At 37.8% G+C, this 19699-nt stretch overlaps 1 protein-coding gene across 4 annotated transcripts in view; it reads right to left on the bottom strand.

Moving 5' to 3' along the window:
* SDCCAG8 (SHH signaling and ciliogenesis regulator SDCCAG8) overlaps positions 1–19699 on the bottom strand; it is a 105967-nt gene that overhangs the window by 43021 nt on the left and 43247 nt on the right. For 3 of the 4 annotated variants that reach the window (XM_063390942.1, XM_063390944.1, XM_063390945.1), the window contains exons 14-15: positions 5277–5404; positions 3095–3203 (exon numbers count right to left, since the gene is read on the bottom strand). In XM_063390942.1, coding sequence (XP_063247012.1) covers positions 3095–3203; positions 5277–5404 — 237 coding nt within the window. The remainder of the gene's footprint in view (positions 1–3094; positions 3204–5276; positions 5405–19699) is intronic. The other variant, XM_063390943.1, reaches the window with a different exon arrangement.

The following is a 19699-nucleotide window of genomic DNA, read 5'->3' as shown; positions in this document are numbered from 1 at the left end:
TGCAGAAAAATAGTTCAGCCGGGTATGTGTTCTTTACTTCAATTAAACTCACACAGTTGGATGCCTACTGTTGCCAAACCAGTAATATAATTTATACATTATAGTCCAAACAGTAAAACTACACTAAAAGTCATTTAACAATATTTATAACACCATAAAATACAGTGTTAAAATATATGAACTGCAATATGTACCAAAATTATAAAATTTGTTTCTCATCATCAGTGATTAAAACCAGGATCATTGCTCTAGCTTCAATACTCACAACCCTGGTGACAGATTAGAATTCAAATCTTAATGATCAATTTACAATTAACAAGATAGAAGTGAAACAAATTAAACCAACCATTATATATAACGAGACCCAATGGACTCCCATTGTTCCCCTTAATTACAAAACGCAAATCACAAATACACAGTGGGTAGTGTTAAGCATTAATCTACAACCTAGAAACTCAGACAGTGACAATCAGAGGAAAAAAGGAACAAAACAAGAGAGAAACAGAGAAGAAATCAACAAAGGACTATATTTTTAAACATGCCTATGCATACAAAAACCCTCACAGACACTATCTTCTTTCTGCACAGCTTGAGGGGTTTATAACTCGTCTGACATTGTCTTTCTGATGCCTTTCTGTGTAGGGACTAGCTAAAAAATGGTTCCAGCTTACATATAAACACCAAAACTTCAGTTTTGATTTCTCAGAAAACCTGCATTAAATATAAAAATATATGTGCCATTCAGATGAATTCCATAGAAATTGTAGAAATCTGTAGTTGTCACAGACAAATTTGAAATGTCTCTTATTACAAATGGGTACTTCCAATGAAACCAAATAAACTTAAATAAACTTACTATTGCATGTGTTATTAAAAGAGCTTGAGAGTTCCACAAATTAAATAATATTATTGGTAGCATACAGTTATTTCTTAAACCTACGGAAATTAAGGCACAAAGATTCTAGAAGTACAGCAAGAAAATCCACATCCAGGTCCAAAATGTAGTTTATAGTAAACTATAAAAAATACATATGGAAAAAAAATATGGAAAAAATATGTAAAAAATGGAAAAATATTTTCTGTGAAAATAGGGCACACTGCTGCTTTGTGATCTGCTTTTATTGATGTACATAAGAACTAAGTCATAAAATCTTCCCCAAATTATTGCTTTTTTCCAGAAGACAGAACTACAGTATTCTGTCCAGAATGTGTCCAGAATTTTACACTACATCCAGTGACAATGAGCTGAAGACTGCCTTAGGAGAGGTGCTACTGAGAGATACATGCTGATCACGCATTTAGAACTTGGCTAAAATAATTTTCTGCATCTGATCTCCTGATCACATCACTTTGTGAAGCCATCTATATTAGTCTGTCCTTTTCCACCATCTCCAGTTCCACCTTGCTGTTCTCACTTCTACCTTCTTTATTTTGTCTCTAGCTATTTCTCTGTCCCTGTTACTGACTGCAGCAGCTCCCACTCTAATGAAGGCAAGCTCAAGCTATTTTAGGACCACTTCTCAGAACCACTTTCATGCATTCTTCCTTACAGTTTCTTTTGTAAAAATACCACTTACTGGAGATGCAAGAGGGCTCCTTTTCCCATTTTCAGGTCCTTGACATAGTCAGCTAATGCTGCTAGGTGGAGAAACACTTGGCAACCTCTAGTATTTATTTTCAGAGAATAATGTGTTTTCACAGTATGTTTTCTGTCTTTCCTTCATCCTTTACAGTTACTAGTCTGTGACTGTGAGCTCTAGCAACAAAGTCTGTGTGCTTTTCTATTGCTGGAATAATAATATGATTTGAATCCATTTAGATTTTGCATTACTGTAGCAGAAGAGCTCTGCTTTTTCAGAGGAAAAATTCTGTTTGCTTCTCTCTCAAGTACCCTTCACAACATTTGCATGAGAAGATTGCTTACAGTCCCTCAAGTTTCTCATTTCTTCCTCAAACACTCTGGATGGGATTCATCTCCCAACTTCAGCCACTTAACAGCTAGTCAACACTTTATATTCAATGGGAAGTAGGATGGGCAGTGGAGACAGTACCAGTGAGAAGCATCATATATTTTATTTATTACAGACATATATATATACATATATATACATGTCTGCCATCTACTTAAACCATTCCCCTTTGACCACTCCTAGGAAGAGGGTACTGGGGTAAATTTTTGGGTGAGTGTTGCCTCTTTTACGTTGCCTTCAGAGGATGATTAAATCCTCCCAGGACAAGAAGAATTCTGTCTTGAAAACCAATTTAATCTTTGTTGAGCATTTTCCTTACTTCCCATTGGCCATGAGACAAATACTTGCCTTAATTACCAAATGCACTTTGCATGTAATTTACAGAACCTAGAGAATGCCAAGTCTCCCCTGAAGTCCAGTTTACCACCCTAAATATGAACCCCAAAAAAGTTTCAATAGATATTCTTTTCACACCTAAAAATGTAAAATCAAATTAATTTCTGCTAAAGAACGACAAAATTCATATTTTCTTTAGAAGATAGTTCTGTCTTACAGAACTTTTGAATAGATACCTCCATAGCTTTGTATTTCTTCAAATTATTATTATTTCCAGGTTTTGCTCTCTTCCTCAGTTTTTAATGGCTTTGAACTTAGATCTGCTATTGATTGATAACAAGCAGCAGCAAAATCAGAGGATTAGCAACAAGAATTTTGATGATAATTATTCTATAGACAATATTCAGTGTGCAGTGTAGTACTGTGAAAAGAGCTTAAGTAAATAATTAAAATGACAACATTTTTGACATCACTGAATCTTTAGCATTTTTCATATAACTTTAGATAAACTTGAATTTTAACTTTTTAAACAATTTTCTACTCTTCATATTAAGGAAGGAAATACTATGCAATTTTTACATTGGAATTGTCCAAGAAATTTGAATTAATAGTCAGAAACATAATCTTAAGGGGCATATATTATACTGAATTTTTAAGAGGCATATATTACACTGATGTGATATGTAATACCTGGGACAAAATGAAAAATAATAAATATTAAAATACAAATAAAAAATAAAGAAGCATGTCCTAGTAATAAAGGGTCAGGTTAAGAAAAATATACTAACCTGTATTTTTCTGACATTTGTTCCAACTTCTCTGCCAACACAAAACATTCTTCCTTTAATTTTGCTATGAATGTATTCTGGGAGGTCAGCAATGAATCCAGTTCTTCTACTAGAAACAAGACAATTATGATGTTATAAAATTACAATTATACAAATTTATAGATAACATAGAAACAATTTTATATATTCCTAATTTCTTTCTTCTAGTTCATTCTAGTTTTGAAGTGTTTTTTAAACTTCAGCTACTTGGACATCACCACTTACCAAATTAAGGCTCTATGTCAGAATTAGATAAAGTGTTAAAGCAATGTTGCCACTGAATCTGGTCTTGTAAGAGAAGAATCACTGTGAAGAGATATCTAATCTGGTGGGCTTGCTTTTTAGCTAGAAGTTCACTGACATTTCTAGGAGGAATAAAATTGGCAAGCCATGCTTTAGCAGACTTTTGCTTGCTCAACTGGTGCAGAGGATATACCAGCAACCCAAATGCTCACACTGTAGACTCATTTCAGTGTCTCCTTAAAACAGCAGTTCTTTTATTTACTGTGTCCTGAGCTTACCATGAATAATCTAATTTTTTATTCTGAAATGATAGGATTTAGACTTACTGCCCAGTGACAGTTGAAACCATTTTATAAAGTAATTTTCAGTTACTATCAGTTTGGACTGCACCTAAACTCATGACCTAGAATCCAGGTATCCTTATTATTTCAAAAGGATTTCTTGATTTCTGCTTTTAAAGTCAGTGAAAGCATGACCACTCTTACCCAAATTCCTTGTATGTGTGTAGGGTCATAATAAACGAGGTTTTCATTATAAACATTATAAATGACGATAATTTTCACCTCCCTGTAATCCCACTAGAGATGTATAAAAGCAACATAATATTGTTTCATTTTTGTATACTGGGACAATTTATGCACCAGGAGGATAAATTACATTTCTCTTGTGCAAAATTACACGTGGTCATATGCAGATGTGCTGGCTAAAGGAGGAAAAAATTATTCTGAGAGCTTCTTTTCTTCTATGGTGTAGACAGCAGCCATAATGTAGGTGTTTGCATTCTCACACATGGAAAGGTCCTCTAGTACTGTGATAATACTAAAAAAAAGGTGGAAAATTGAATAACAGATATAAACATGCCTGCTACTTTCTGTCTTATACTGACCTCCTTATAATTAATATATGTTATACAGTTTTCCTAAAAGTATTGCATGACTGGTGGGTAAATACAGTATTTTGTTAAACCCATAAACATATAATGCTCTTTAACAGATGAAGCTCCTCCTCCTTTCCATGCTCATGGATTACAGATTTCATCTCTTAAAAATTTCCTTTTTTTTTTTTGTTTATTTACAATATGCACTTCTATTAATGTTGTTGGCATAATACTTCATAATAAAAGAACCCCTCTTTTTTGTTTGTTTGGAAAACCCATTTTACTTCCACATTAAAGTTAGATGTTATTGATGGGCTCAGTCAATGCAATGAAGTCTCCTATTTTGAGAACCTGAAGTATGCAAGGGATTAAACATCTTTCTTCTAGATTGAGGACGTGTGGGGGGGCACATGGTAATGCTAAAAATGTTTGAGGCTGCAAAGATTAAATAAAGGAACATATCAATTTGGAGCCAGTGAATTACATCCAGCTGCGACAGTGAATTAAGAACCGATTAATGGCTAAAGCTTTTCTCCAGTTTGGATGCCGAAGCAAACTCATTAAGCTTTTAGAGTAGCTATAATGTGTGTACTGTGGGAACTGTTCAATGCTATTCAGGAGACTTTAACTGTAAGCTCAGAGCATTTCCCGCAGAGCTTCTGATGCTATTTTCTTTATATAACATGTGTGCCTGAAAATCCAGCCAAAAACAAGCCCTTTGTTTTTCTACTTTGTTGTGGTCTCTCTCAGCTTTACGTTTCTTGAACACAGGTAAATAAACTCATAATCCAGATGGTGCAGCAGATGTGAGAGCAGCACTCTGAAATCAACAGACAGTGGGCAATACTTTCCATTTTCTCTTTTAAACGCTAACTAATATGTAATTCGGAATCTCCGGTGTAGTTAGCATCTGCTCCCTTCGGCCAGCCAAAGGTTACAGGTGTTCCTGATGTCATTTCACAGTAAGGCGTGGGCCTGCCTTGTGAGTGAGTGCCCAGGCTCTAATCTTTCCCTACCACCTACCAGTTTTCTCATGCTGGGCCTCCATTTGCTGCATCTTCTGTGTCAGCTCCTGCTCTCTTTGCTGGGCCTGAAGGGCTCGGGCCTTTGCTTCATTGCTAAGGCTGTGCTGAATGCTCTCTTTCTCCAATCTATTAAAAAATCAAACAGGAAATAAGGAAAAATAAAAACCATACACTGAAGAGGGTAAACTAAAAGGGTAAAGCAGAACATTCAAATAACAATAATAATAATAGCAAAAATCTGGCCAAGCTTTTCACATTAAACATTCTCCTCCCACTTCAGGTTATACAAACTGACCTTTCTCTTACAATGTCAAACATTCTCCAGTGACTAGCAGAAAATGGATAAAAAGTATGATCTATTTCCTGAGAGAAAATTTGCCCTGCAGACAAAAATAGGATTTTATTTTTAAAAATTTTAAACACGACCTCTTTTTCATAAGGAAGCTTACCAACATTCACTTTGCACTGAACGTATTATTTGCATTTTCTTTTACATGCTATTTGTTTAATTCTGCAATGAAGCTTAGGGACCTGACCCCGAGATGGACTGGTTCCCAGTGAATCAGCAGGAGATAAGTCAATGGGAGCGATTGCACAGTGCTCGTGATACAGCTACTCTGAAAGCTTAATGAGTTTTCTTAAGCAACCGAACAAGTTTTAACTATTAATTTATGTAAATAGGAGATGAATGCATCCATTACAATGGAGTAGACTGCTAGCACACACAGGCCCAGCCCCTTGTGGTTCTGCTCAGTGGGGGGTTGCACAGGAAGGTCTAAAGCCCAGCACTATTATTGAAGTATGCAGGCAAGAGAGCAATTTACTTGACCAGATATGCAAGATGGGGCAATCCACTCCTGAGGCAAAACAAATGCTAGACTACCACACTCCATTGAAGCATTTTATTTAATGCAAGCCAAGCAAAAAGAGCATGGAAAATAAAACCCCAAAAAGATACTTGCATGTAAATTAGAAAAGATCCTGAACTGCAAATTCAGATCCAAACTTTCCCAAAGGTCGTGAATATTTATCTGGTGCACGTTGGGATCCACATTTAAAACGTCAGTGAGTTCACACATACAAGGACTGATTTCTAGATTTCAAGTGACACGAGCGAACACCTTTCTACTGAAATGACATTTAATAGCTTGGGATAGGCTTCAAAAAAGTCTTATAAACATGTTTTATTCTAGGGATATTACCTATTTCAGAGGACAACAAAACAGAACGCGGGCACAGATCACGTAAGGATAAAGCCACATCTCATGTGGTTGCTGCACTTAACCTTTGGATTGGTGCCTAATAACCCATCCGAGATATTGCAATAGCTCAGCATGACACACACAATGTTAAATCTTCTCTCTCAAATTTACCCCAAAGCAATACAAATGGTGGGTCACATTACACTAATTCCTGGTCCTGATGTTTCAAGCCCTACCTTAGGCAAAACTCCATTGGAAATCACAGGCAGTTTCTTCTGAGGTAAGACAGCAAATACATTTAGATAACAAAAATATTAGAGCATTAAGGAAACAAACCACATTTTTAGAGGAAATGTCACATATTGAATAGCACTTTATCACATCACTCTCAGAATTGCTTTGTGATCATATTGGGTCTATCCTATGGGGTGATGCTCCCATCATTTTTTCAGTGTAAACTCCAAATATGGAAAGCATTACTAAAAATATTTTCCGCATATTTGCAGGAAACCAGTCTGCACAAACCCCTTTATTTTCCAAATGTTTTTTATCTTCAGAAAGTTATAAGCACCTCAAAAAACTCAAGGAAAAACAAGCCACCAGCACCTCTCACATTCCTCTGATGCTTTCAGCTAAAGAAATGTCAGTAGCACAGTATGTTATTTAATAGCTCTCATGTGAGATGGCTTTGTGCAGTTGGGTGCTGTGCAGTCATCTGGCACACAGCTGGCTGGCTGGCCTTCTGCTGGGGGTAACCTTCAGCATGCAGCAAGCTGCACAGCTCAAGCTACCACGGCAAACCTGTGCAGGTCCATTCCTCATCTCCAGGGCTCCAGATGAGCTCATGCTAACCAGCAACGAGCTCGTGATGGAGAATCTACTGCCAGCAGAAACACCCTCCTGAGTAGGGGACCCGTCCAAAAGAGCCACTCTACCTGTGTCACTTACTGCACAGAGCAAGCTAGCAGGAGCTCAGAAACCACAGACACATGGTGAATGACCTATGGCTGAAGTGTGTAGAGTCCCTCCAGCATTACTGCAAACACATCAGAGGGCTCCTCCTCTACAAAAACTTCAGAATTTCTTATATTCACTAATGGAAAGCACAGAGACAACGTAACACAAAGCTACAACCGACTAATTTTGATGACACAGGTAATATCTGAATCAGAAATGACAGCTAAAGATTAATCGTTCCAGAACTTTTAAAAATTTCATCTATAGAGGTCAAAAATAGGAGACGAGTGGTTCAAGTGCACCAGCCTGTTCTCTACTCAAATTCAAACCCTAGCTCTACTGAGTGCAAAACACTAAACACACTAAATGCACATCTGATTGTCACCACACTGATCAGTTTTACTACAGCAGATGCATTGAACTCATGGAAACTCTCACTTTGTGCAATAAGGTCAGAAGCAAACGAAGACTCAATAGTGGAGAAAGCTCAAGCCCTTCTTGAGCTCAGTTCTGAAGTACAGGTTTTCCACAGTGATTTTAGTTCTACATGCCTGTTTTAAGCCTGCATTGTGGCTGTCAAGAGCCTTAGTTAACTCAATCAATTGGTTTGCATATCTCAATGAACTCAGTATTGGTTTGCAGTGCATACAGTCATGCTTTGACAAAACAAAAGGCACTGTGAACTGTAGCTTACGGCACAGGAAGAAGAAAATTGCCATCTCTGGCAAACTTTTAAAAAATCCTTGCTGCAACTGAAGGGAAAATTCACTTTGATCTCAAAGCTAACATAAAAGTATGCCAACTGAATTTGAGCCATCAAATTTAATAAAAAAACCCAACAAACAAATAAAACCCCAAACCAAAATAAACCCCTAAATCAAAACACCTTTCTCACCACTAACAAACAAAAACTGGATCACAGATCCATTTACAAAAGAAGTCCACTCTCTGCCAAAGGATTTTGCAGTAAAGAAAAAGGAAGTATGTAAAGACTAGTGACATAAAAGTAACATTTGACATAACTAAAACCTCATCTATTTCTGACTAGAAAAAAACCAGAACTTAGATTGAGAAAATTTTGAATTTCACTACACAGTTCAATAGTATCTATTTCTGAAGGAGTCTTTTCAGTCTGGTAACAGTAAAAATACAAAAGTTAAAAAAGCAGAATGATTCTTAATGTAGAATTGGGCCTCTGACTGGAGGCTGTCAGTAAACCTTCTGGCAAAGCAACTACAATTTGAAGCAACCATGCTTCCTATATTGACTATTCGATTTTTCCATGAGATCCACATGTGGCATTTTAAAAAAAGCTAATGGATCCATTAGTAAGGACTATGAAGTTAATTGGACAAATTAAAATACTCTAGCAATTATCTCAGTTCAGTGATACACGAGGTTATCACAGCATTATTTTTGACATCTTCATTTAAAATTAATTATAGTTAAAAATATAACTATAAAGCATTTTAGCTTTCATATATACTCGCTTTACCCTGAACTTCATAAATCATTAAGGAGTAGCCAGCATTTACTATTCCAAATGCTTGAGCTATCCCAAATAACAAGACTTGTCTAGATGATGACCAGTCCTGGAACTCTGCAGCCACACTCAGACTGGGGCAGCAGGAGGACCAGCCAAGCCTAACACTGATGCTTTTCCCACATGCCTCAGTGGTCCAGAACAGACTCTTTCCTAGAGAACAGGTAGCCAAGTGGGCCAGCCCTGTGAGCCACTGCACAACAATTACCTCAGAAGAGAGAAAGGACTCAGCTGAAGGCTCCCTTAGCTCTTTCAGAGGAAATGAGCTTTCTCTCCCAGTATTTTTGAAAACAAATGTATAGCAGAAAATTCTCTACCCAACTGGAAAAGTTTTGAGGAGTTACCCAAGCATTTTATTCTCAGTATCTTTAGTAAAATCTGGTATGAAGTCACTCAGATCAATTACAACACTTGAAAGTAGGACTTGAAAGACTACGTGTATTAGGAGCCCTAAAGACCAAATAACTTTGGGAACAAAGGCTCAGCAGTATTTTGTGCAGTCTACTTTGCAAACTTTCCACAGAACAGGTCTAGTGGACTGTCCATTACAAGCAGCTTTCTGAATCACCTTCTCATAGGCTATCTTATTATTTCAGCTACATGTGTCAAAGGAAGAATGGAAAATCAGAGCATATCCTTGCTCTTGTCTCAGGCTATAGGAGGAGAAAAACCCAACCAAACTAACAACACATCCATGATAAAAAAGAAGAAAAAAAAAAGTATAAAAGCTGAAACAAAACAATAAAATACCTGACTTATTCTCTAAGGGGAAACATTGGAAATTTTTTTGCTATCTCTGACTTTATTACCAGACACTATTCAAAACTCACAATGATAAAGGCCATAAAAGAAGGTATACAGAATAAGATAACACTTCACAAACTTCTTCCCCCTGTATTTTTCATGTATCTTTGTATGTATGTCATACAGAAGAAGAAGGGCTGATTTTTTTATCTTTTTCAGGTTAGCAGACAAGTCGAAAGGTTGGTCTACAAACATGGAAAAAAACCCCAATTTACCAGGAAGTCATTCTCCCCAGGAATAGTCTTACATAATTCTCTCTATTAATGTAAAACTTCTATAACTCCTTTCAGACCAGCCTTTCAATTTAACAGCACTGCAGTACCCCACTCAGCTATTCACAATGGAGAATGTGTTTTCTGAGTTTTATCACATGCTATCCAATCCCAGTATTTTCAAACATTTAAGTAAGAAAATGCAACACAGTAAGACCTGCAATTCTGCAGTTAAACAGGTACATGCTGGTTTTAAATGTAGCTATGATTCAAAATTATTGCTTTCCAAACCTTCTAAATCAACAGAGCTCTAGAGCTTTTGCCTTGCTCATGTTTGGATCAACTCAATAAGAAAGCTCAGGGTCACAAGATTTCTCCCTTTCCTTAAACCAAGCATCTAGCAACCTTTTGTTTAGCACTGACTGTTTTGGTTATCTTCCTTTGTAAGGCCTATGAATTTTCATCCAATAGGACCTCGTGAATACCCATGGTTGCTCTGAATGAGGACTTAGCTGGACAGTGTTTAGTGGTTTACTCTTATTAAACGCTGTAGATTTTTTTGCCATCTGAATTTTTGCAATAAAGGTTTTGATTTTTTCAGTGCTTGTGTAAATCCACACTGGATTGGATTTTATGGCTCTTGGTGCTTTTGCAAGGCAACAGAAAGGCATGAAATGAATGTTCTTATAGCACAAAATAAATAAAGAAGGACATATGAGTGCATGCTTCCTCAAGAAATATGTAGAAATATCTTTTAAAAGCATCACGATCAGGTCATTTCTTCAAACCTTTCCAAGGAGCTGAAAAATTGCCCTTCCTGTATCCCATTGAGGGAATTACCCACTGAGTTGCTCTTTTTGTCACTTTCTGGGAGCTGACTGGATGCTGATTCTGGAGTTGGCTGCCAGGTCTTCTCAGCAGAAAGCTCAAGTTTCTGGAAACTGCCCCAGCCAGCACACTGTGTTTGGTGAGCTTCAGTAAAATCTATATTTGCATGGTCAAATTTTGAAGAAATCCAACTATTAAATTAATTGGTGGATTTGAAGGACTGCATCATTTCTCAGGATACATGTGGGCCTACTCCTGAGAACAGAGGCTCATAAAAACCCAAACAAACAAAACTTAAATCTTGTTTCTTGTATTAGTTGAGAAATACAGCGTTTCCTAAAATAATGAAATGTCAGAGCTTTCTCCTCATAGCCACATGAAGCAATGAGAACCATGAGAAACATTACAAGTAATTAGAAAAGTTATGTAAAGGTCAAGGGGTAAAAAATTCAGTATTAAATTGGTCCAGCTCTTTAAATATAGATCTAGGATGTTCAAAAGTGCTACAGAAATAACTTGAAAGTAGAAATACATTTAAAGTACATTAATGAAACTAAATGAAATGTTACTATCTTACTTGAGATGAAAAGGCTGGAAAAAACAGCCTCTTCCAGGCTACTACTACTATTTCATAAAAACACTTTAAATAAAAAGAAACACTTTTGGGGGATAAAAAAAAGAAAATATTAAGCTCTTAATCTTAATCTCACAGATTTCCAACCTCATCAAGAGACTAACTACAATTAGTTGACAAATTAGTTTGTAACAGTTTTCCCCAAAGTGTAAGATACTTGTCACCTGTATCCCCATCCCCAGAATTCAAATGTCAACTTGTTATACTATTTTCTATTTTTTCTAAGAATTTAAATTTTGCTGAAACAGAAATCAGTGCATATAACTTTCTTGTACCAAATGATTTTTTTCCACATCTCTCTATTTAGAATGCAGCTGCACCACCAGAACTGTTTTATAACATCTATATGTATTTCCACTTTACATAAGAAGTCTACAGAAACAATGAAACAATACAGTCTAAAATTTCCACTTTGCCCTTTAAGCCCTACTGAGGAATCAGGAGAAACTATACATTAATGGCTGCATGTGAAAAGAAATTCTACTCCTGCTTGCCATACCTGAAATCTTCTTTAAAGTTATTTCAACTAGCTGGAGATATTAATGGGCACAAGACAGATGAAAAGCTGTAGGAGCATAGGGACAGACAGACAGAGTGTTACTCCTACGGAAGTTTCTATGAAATAAAGAACCTTGAATATAATTAACTTCTGCATCTCTACCTCTATCTGTGAGGTCAGTTAACAAAATGAAAGGCCTGATTTTTTACTTTACATTCAGCTTAACAGTAAGAATTTGCAAATACCTAGCCTACCACAGGATTTTACTCTTTTGGCATTATAACCTTTAAGATATATCCAGAAAATGACTAGTTCCTCAGTAACTTCACTTCAATCTTGATAGTCTTCTGCATATCAAGTCACAGCCAGATATTATCATTAGCTTCCCTATATATTGATGTTAGAAAAAGAAAAAGTGCCTCTAACAGTAATTAACATCTCCTATTAGGTCAAATATACTGACTTGGAATCAAAATCAGCTTTTTCTGGCACATTTATATGCTTTGCCATCAAGATACGTAGCTTGTAAGTAAACATCCATTCTCTCATGACTATTACCATCAGACTGTGAACTATTTGGCCCCTAAGTCCCTATAGAAACACACAGTTAAATACAGAATAGAAGCTGCATGGTGATTTTTTGAAGTCTTAGTAAGAAGCCTGAGCACTTCCAATATTGCACATGTTTCTCTAGAATATTCTTTGTTCCACAAGCCCCTTTTACAAATGACTGTATGTTGAAATAATTGCTTAACACAGGAGATTTTTACAGGTACGTGTTTTGTATACATAAATTATTTTCCCTATATTTAAAATAAAGGAATAATTTTCTTGATTTATGGTGATTTTTGAATTTGGCACCAGCAGCCTCTCACAATGCAACTACAGGACACATTTAAGGCAGACAATGTCAATGTAAGAGGTGTGGTCCTTCTTTTCATCCTCTTACAATGAGCACTCACACAACCTATTCTTCAAGAAATTATTCTTTTTCAATCTGAATCACTCCCTGAATAACCTGATCACACAGGTGCCTGTCTTCTAGTGTCAGCAGAAGCAAGGACCTGGCAACATGTGGCCAGACAAAGCCCTATATTGCCACTCTAGGGACTTGCCTTTTCAGCACTGCATAGACCAGGTTCAAATAACTGTGACTCTGTACTCCAAGGCTCAGCTTATTAATACAGTAAATCTAACCATCAGGCTCCTACCATTGCATCAAAAAATGATGCAGCTAAATGATGCAGAGATCTGATCTGCTATGAACTCACTCTGCCAATTTAAATTTGTTCAAAAACCCAATGTTTTTGGTACGTTAACTTTGTACCAGCAAGCTTTATGCTGAATCAGGTATCATCTGTCCTTCCTGCAGCTGGCATAAAGTCAGCACAAACACGGAGTTGCATGCTCTCGCTAATTAAAAAGGAAAGTGCCTGTGTGCTCACACTGATCCAGATCAGCTCAGCACAGCTGAACGATCCAGTAGATCACAGATGCACTCTGAGGGACTGCTCAACACTCACCTGCATTTTTCACACACCTTGGGAACAGACACACAACCCGTGCTTAAGGTACCACAGGCCTTAGATGTGCAAGTTGGTAATGATCCCCAACTGCTGCTTAAGTCGAGAAGAAGTTGAGGAATGTTTTTTTCCTGCCTCACAGGAACAGCTTGGGAAGAAGCAGAACCATTTGACAGAACAAAGCATTCCTCAGGATGACAATTTGAAAGACAATATTTGATTTTCAGGGAATTTGATCTAGGGTAAGCTAGATTTCTACCCCATCCTACAGCAAGATACCACACGTTCCAGCAAACTGACAGACTTATGACCAAAAGCAAAAAAGATGAGAAATCCTGTGCCAACATTACACTGTACTTGACTGTTGTTGATTTGCTCTAGATCTTACAAAAACATCCTAATGAAAACCATGCTCATCTACCCACATGTCAAAAAGAGCTAGATACAAACAGGTAAGTTAAAAAAATAAAAATCCAGCCTTATGTGCCTTATATTCATTTGTTTAGCTGTGGCTTAATTTTTACATTATCCTGATTGTAACTGCCTGCAATATTAGAAATAATGGATAGACAGTATAACACTTGAGGGTTTTGGTGGTGGTTTTGTTGGTTTGTTGTTTTGGGGTTTGGTTTTTTTTTTTTTTTTTTTGGACAGGTTATAAATCTCTTTATGCTGTCAAGAGTAAGGCAATAACATATTTCAATAGCAACTTTAAAACGAAACTCACAAATTACTACCATTATGCTAAGTGCTAGATATCCCACTGTGCAGTTTTGCTTTGTGAATTTTTACCTTCTTCCATGCACACTTTTAGCCACTGATCGCACAGCCTTTCAGTGTTTTCTGCCTTTTCCTTTAAATAAACTGGCTCTGGCTCCTTCCATCTGGTTCCCCTTCCGTCAGCAACCCTGCACCTGTTCACACCTCCTCTCCTGTTGGATTCCACTGAACATTTCCTCCTCTGCCAGGGCTATTCTGGCACTCGCAACCTTTCTGTCATTCAATCCATCTGTCAGAAGTGAACTTTGTTTACCGCAAGCTTCTGCTTTCTTCTTCAAGAAGCAAAGCCCCTCAAGGTCATTGTCAAATGAACTGTCGGTGTAGATTTAAATCCACTTCTGCTAACCAGCAGCAGATGAAGTTCTTTACAGTCCTGTATTTGTGAGGATCAGTTTGGGGTATAGGAGAAATAGTAAGAAGCAAAAGAATAGCTTTTAATCATTATTTGTTAACTCCAACAGCTAATGTGTTTTTCTTCAAATACACGTATCTGTTACTTCTTGCTAGGGCTAGCACAGTCTGAGAAGGACTTTGCACAGCTATGCGAAGAAGTGAAAAGGCTCATAAACATATTACAAATAAAATAATAAAGGAAGGCTTTTGACTCTGACTTTAACACTTGTAACAGAGCTATTGACTAAAAATACAAAGACAAAATGGAAACAGTTGAATGAGTAAGTTTACAGTAAAACTTTAAAGTGGCCCACAGCACTCATTTTAAATAATTTATTCTGAAACATTTTTTTTTGCCTTACCTACTGATGTTTCAAACGCAACACTAGTCAATGAAAAAAAAAATTAATATTTTTCCTTGTTTTTTAGCCTTGTAAAACACACATATGCAACTCTTTGTTACTGTACTGCCTTCCACATTGAGGCAAATTGCAAAGATTCATTGTCAGGGCTGAAACTAAATTCTTATTGTCAACAGGATGCATTATTTTTAGCAATTCCTGTGTCCATATTTCTTTTCAGGAATACACTCTGATAACCAAAAGTTCCTGAATTATTAACTAACCTCCTTGACAGTCTTATTCTTCTAAAATAAGAAATATCTTTAATTTCACTGCATGCCTTGGTATCCTTTAAAAAAAGATAACCTTTCGCCAAGATTAAATACAATACCAAAAAATAAAATACATATTTGAAGTTTTGTAAGCAATTATAATGAACCACCCATTTTATTACCCTTTTACCAGTAATGAATTTAAAGTAAAGCTTTCTGGGATCAAGTCCAGAAGGTAATCCAATCTCATTAGCAGAAATGCATTTATACTTATGTTAGGTCTGAATTTGACTTTAATGAAAATTGCGTTGACAAACACCGCATAAGTTTAGCTGAATAAAAAGTTAATACTGATCTATGCCTTATATGGGGATTAGTGCCTGCATTTGCAAGGAAGTATTTTTTTATGCTATGATCTTCTTCCATAGGAAACTAGATGCAGGTGAACAAATGCACTGGAAATAGAAGAGGAACCCTGGTACAAGAAGAGCACGCAGCAGTGTCCCACCTGACTGGAGAGACGATTTCACTCCCCAGCGACTGAAGGCCTGTAGTGGTCAACTGACCAACAAGGAGGAGCTAAGCAAGAAGAGTTGCTCCTAGTTCTACAAAACTACAGCTCGACACGCAAACCACCAAACCCACAGGGGCAACCAAGAGCAGCACACTGTTAACCTTGCCCCGCTGCCAGCACGGCCAGGGCGAGGAGCTGAGCCCTGGCGAGTCGCTGGCAGCTCCTCATCTGCTCGCTCGGGATGGGCATCTCCCAGCCCAGCCCCTGCTGAACAGCCCCGGCACAAAGGGCAAGGGCCGAGCACAGCCAGCAGCCACGCGGCTGCCACGGGCTGCCATGCTCAGGTGATTCGCTTTTCCTTCCTCCCTCCATCCACCAGCTACTTCCTCCAGCAATGACAACCCACAGGCTGATGCTCTTCAAAGTGACGGTGGATAAAGTCTCCAGCTGAGGACCTTTTGGGTTCTGTTGAATTTTTTTTCTAGGCAAGAACTTCAGGAGCAGAAGTTTGAACAGGAAAGAAAAAATACTCAAAAATACTCAAATACAAATCAACAACTGCTGTGACTGCACAAAATAAACAACTTTGAATATACTTCTGAAAGCACAAGACAGCTTTTAAAATTGTTGGAAGTTCACAAATACCAAGTGCTGACAGAAAAAGTACATTTTAGCTTATTGTAAAAACAAGCTTTCGATGTACTTGAGAGAAAAGCTTTAGAACAAGTCAGAAATAATGATAAAAATCAGAACCATTTTTTCCAGTAGCAAATTCAGCAAAAAATCCAGCAGCCTTGAATACATGTATCTGAAAGACTTCTTTGGTTCAAAAAATAAATCATTATCCTGTTGTTATTAGTCACACAAATAAAAAACCTAATTTGAATGAGACCAAAGTAAATATTTGATACACATTCATAAACTTATTACTGTTGGTGCTGAATAATAACTGCTCAAAACAAAGACCTTATAAAGATGTTTGTTTTCTGCAGCAGTTAGTCCCTTCAGTGTTTCATCTGAATTCACCACTCGCTCCAAAGCGCTTTAAGTATTGTCACTGCTCCTGAACCACACTCTACATGCAGTAGCAATTTGGCTGCCTCAACAACCTGATGTGATCATCGATGTGACCAGTTGCAGTTTAAATGCCGTGAAGAAAAATTTAGATGACTCTAATTCTAAAATCTGAAAATGCATGATTGTCTCTTCCTTAGGAAATATTTATTGCAGGACAATAAATACAGTTGTTAAGCATGTTAAAACCTCTTCAAAATTAATAATAATTTATAAACACTTTAATGTTTGAAATCAACATATGATTTTGTACTTGTTCTTTACTCCTTCACTTACATTTTCTTTCTTTCCTTTATAAAATTTATCAGTGGCCTTTATATGTTTGTACAATCACTTAAATATGTGTAAAATATTAAATAGAATGATATTTAAATAATTGCGTGTTATCTTGACACTAAGTGTACCAGCTTCGACAATTTTACAACGCACTGCCAGAAGACGACAGAACCGATTTATTTCAAATCACTCAGTATCAGTCTTCATAAAGCAGCATATGGTCTTATCGTGGCAGGTAAAATATTTTACCTTCTATAATAACGCAGAGCAGCTAATTTATCTACATGCTGTATAATCAGATAAACAATTTCAGCTGCACTATGAAAACCTGTAGGCAAGGGACAAATTTATCCCCCAGCACTTTATTGATTTTTCAATATACATTCATATGACTGTTAACAATACAAGCTATTCTTTCTTCCACCTCCTTCTTCAATTACCTTAAAGCAAGCTCTTCTTTTCAGTAGTGAAAATATTTGCAGTTTCTACAGCTGCAGGACAAAGAACTCAGATTTTCACAGAGTTGCTCAGGGGAAAAGGAAGGTGGAACACAAAAAAAAAGGCTCTGTAAGATTCAGTTGCAAGTAAAGCAGAGTGAATGACAACTTTCAAAGCTACCACAATCATTAACTAATGTGCTGCTATAGCAAATAAGTCTAATTTTTTTTGACAGCACCAAATTAGATTTATTGCAGAAACTGCTGCATAAATAGCATATGGTTATGTTATACTACCTATTTCAAATCCCTGTAATGTTTCCTCCCCTCCCTGCTCAAAACGGGTAATTGAGCCAAGCTATAAACCTTCTGCAGACAAGATACATACAAGTTCAAAAAGCAGATGCAGGACATGTAGGGTTTTTTTGTTGTTGTTAACATTGGAAAAAAAAAAAAAAAAGTATCCTGATGAAAAAAAAAAACAAAACAGGTAGTAATAGGTCAAGTCTCCCTTGCTACACTTCAGGATCTCATTTTTCCCTTTCCTCGATAAAATTTTGTTTTCATTTCTCTTTCAAGCTAACAGTCATCAACACGGGGCATGACCTCGTAATCCTCTCACACATGACTACTCTTACTTGCACAAGAAATCCTATTGATCTTTACTTCTTACGTGAGTCTAATTATTCATGTGACTCAAGATCAGAAGGCTCGGACCTCCATTCATTCCTCTCAAGCTCTCATTTATGGGTAGGGAAGTGCCTCCTCCGAGCACACATAAAACATCAGCAAGCTGGTTCCATTCATTGGAGGCCCCAGCCCTGTGGGAAGGTGCCGACCTACAGCCCTCCCGCCTTTCACCGGGAGCGAAGTTTCCTCAGCGCTTCCCCGGATCAGTCCCCGGACCCACGTGCTCTCGCATTTCTGTCACTCGCCACGTCCTCCGTTCGCTATACCGCTACGGTAAAACGCGAAACCTGATCACAGGGCAGGGCCGAGAGCAGAGCCCCGCGTTTTAGCGGAGGGACGGGGCGCGGTGTCGCCGAGGCCGCGGTGCCGGCCGGGGCCCGCCTCGGAGCGCTCGGGCGGTGCCGGTGCGGGCGGCGGGCGCACCACTGCCCACATCGCGCAGGGCCGCGGCCGCCCCGCCGCTCGCCTGGCGGTGGTCAGCGCTCCCAGCTGCCCCATCCGTTACTGTCTGATTAGCTGTGCGAAGGAGCCCCTCCCCGGCCAGCTTTCCCCGCCATCTGTTCCGCTCGCCATGGCTGCCGCCCAGCAGCCTCGCGCTGCCCTCCTACCTGGCACCCGGCTCCCGGCCTTACCCCAAAGTGCTAACACAGGTTCTCGCTGCTGGCAGAGTCAGGATTTCATTACTACTACTTTGACAAGTGCAGGGTTGTTTGTAATTTCTCTTTTATCCTGATTTTGATTGTACAACCACCTCCCACTGATTCAGTTTGCTTCAGTTTTGTTGCTCACAGATTTTACTCTCCACATTAATCTCCCTCTGGCATGTTACTGCATCTGTTCCCTTTTTTATTATTAATTTTCAAATTCCCACCATTTTTGACAAAAAGGAGGTAATCTACACTCTGCTTCTGCCCATTTCATTTTCTTTAATTTGGAAGATAAGTATGAAAGCGTGCCAAAGAAGTTAATTCTCCGTTAACAGTTTATTTTCTGGCATCCTGACGCCTTTGTATATGAAAACCAGATAGAAATAAATGTTGACTGAATCACAACAACGTAGTCGCAACCGTCCCTAAATTTAATGAAAAGTAAACATACGAAGCAGAATCTAAAAAGTTTATTAGTTATCAGAGTTGTTTCATGTTATCACTCGTCCTCGCATTTTAAAATAATGCTTTTGCATATGATGAGCAAACTACAAAAAAAATTAGAAATCAATCACTGGTTACACCTCATTTCTGCTTCCTCCCCCCACACCCCCAATTGGTCCTTTGTGTTATTGGTCCATTCATCAGTCAGTCAGTCTGAGAAGATTATGCACATCTCAGTCATTTAATATTAGTAACAATGTTTTTCCAAAGCTCCTTCCTAGTGTAGATCATGGATTCTAAGGTGCTAAAACTGTTGAAAAAGGCATGGTATTAAGCATGTTGCTAACTAAT

The sequence above is a fragment of the Prinia subflava genome, chromosome 2, assembly GCF_021018805.1.
Source record: "Prinia subflava isolate CZ2003 ecotype Zambia chromosome 2, Cam_Psub_1.2, whole genome shotgun sequence".
Lineage (NCBI taxonomy): Eukaryota > Metazoa > Chordata > Aves > Passeriformes > Cisticolidae > Prinia > Prinia subflava.
The sequence above is the reverse complement of the archived record's forward strand: the minus strand, read 5'-3'. Positions and strand labels throughout refer to the sequence as shown.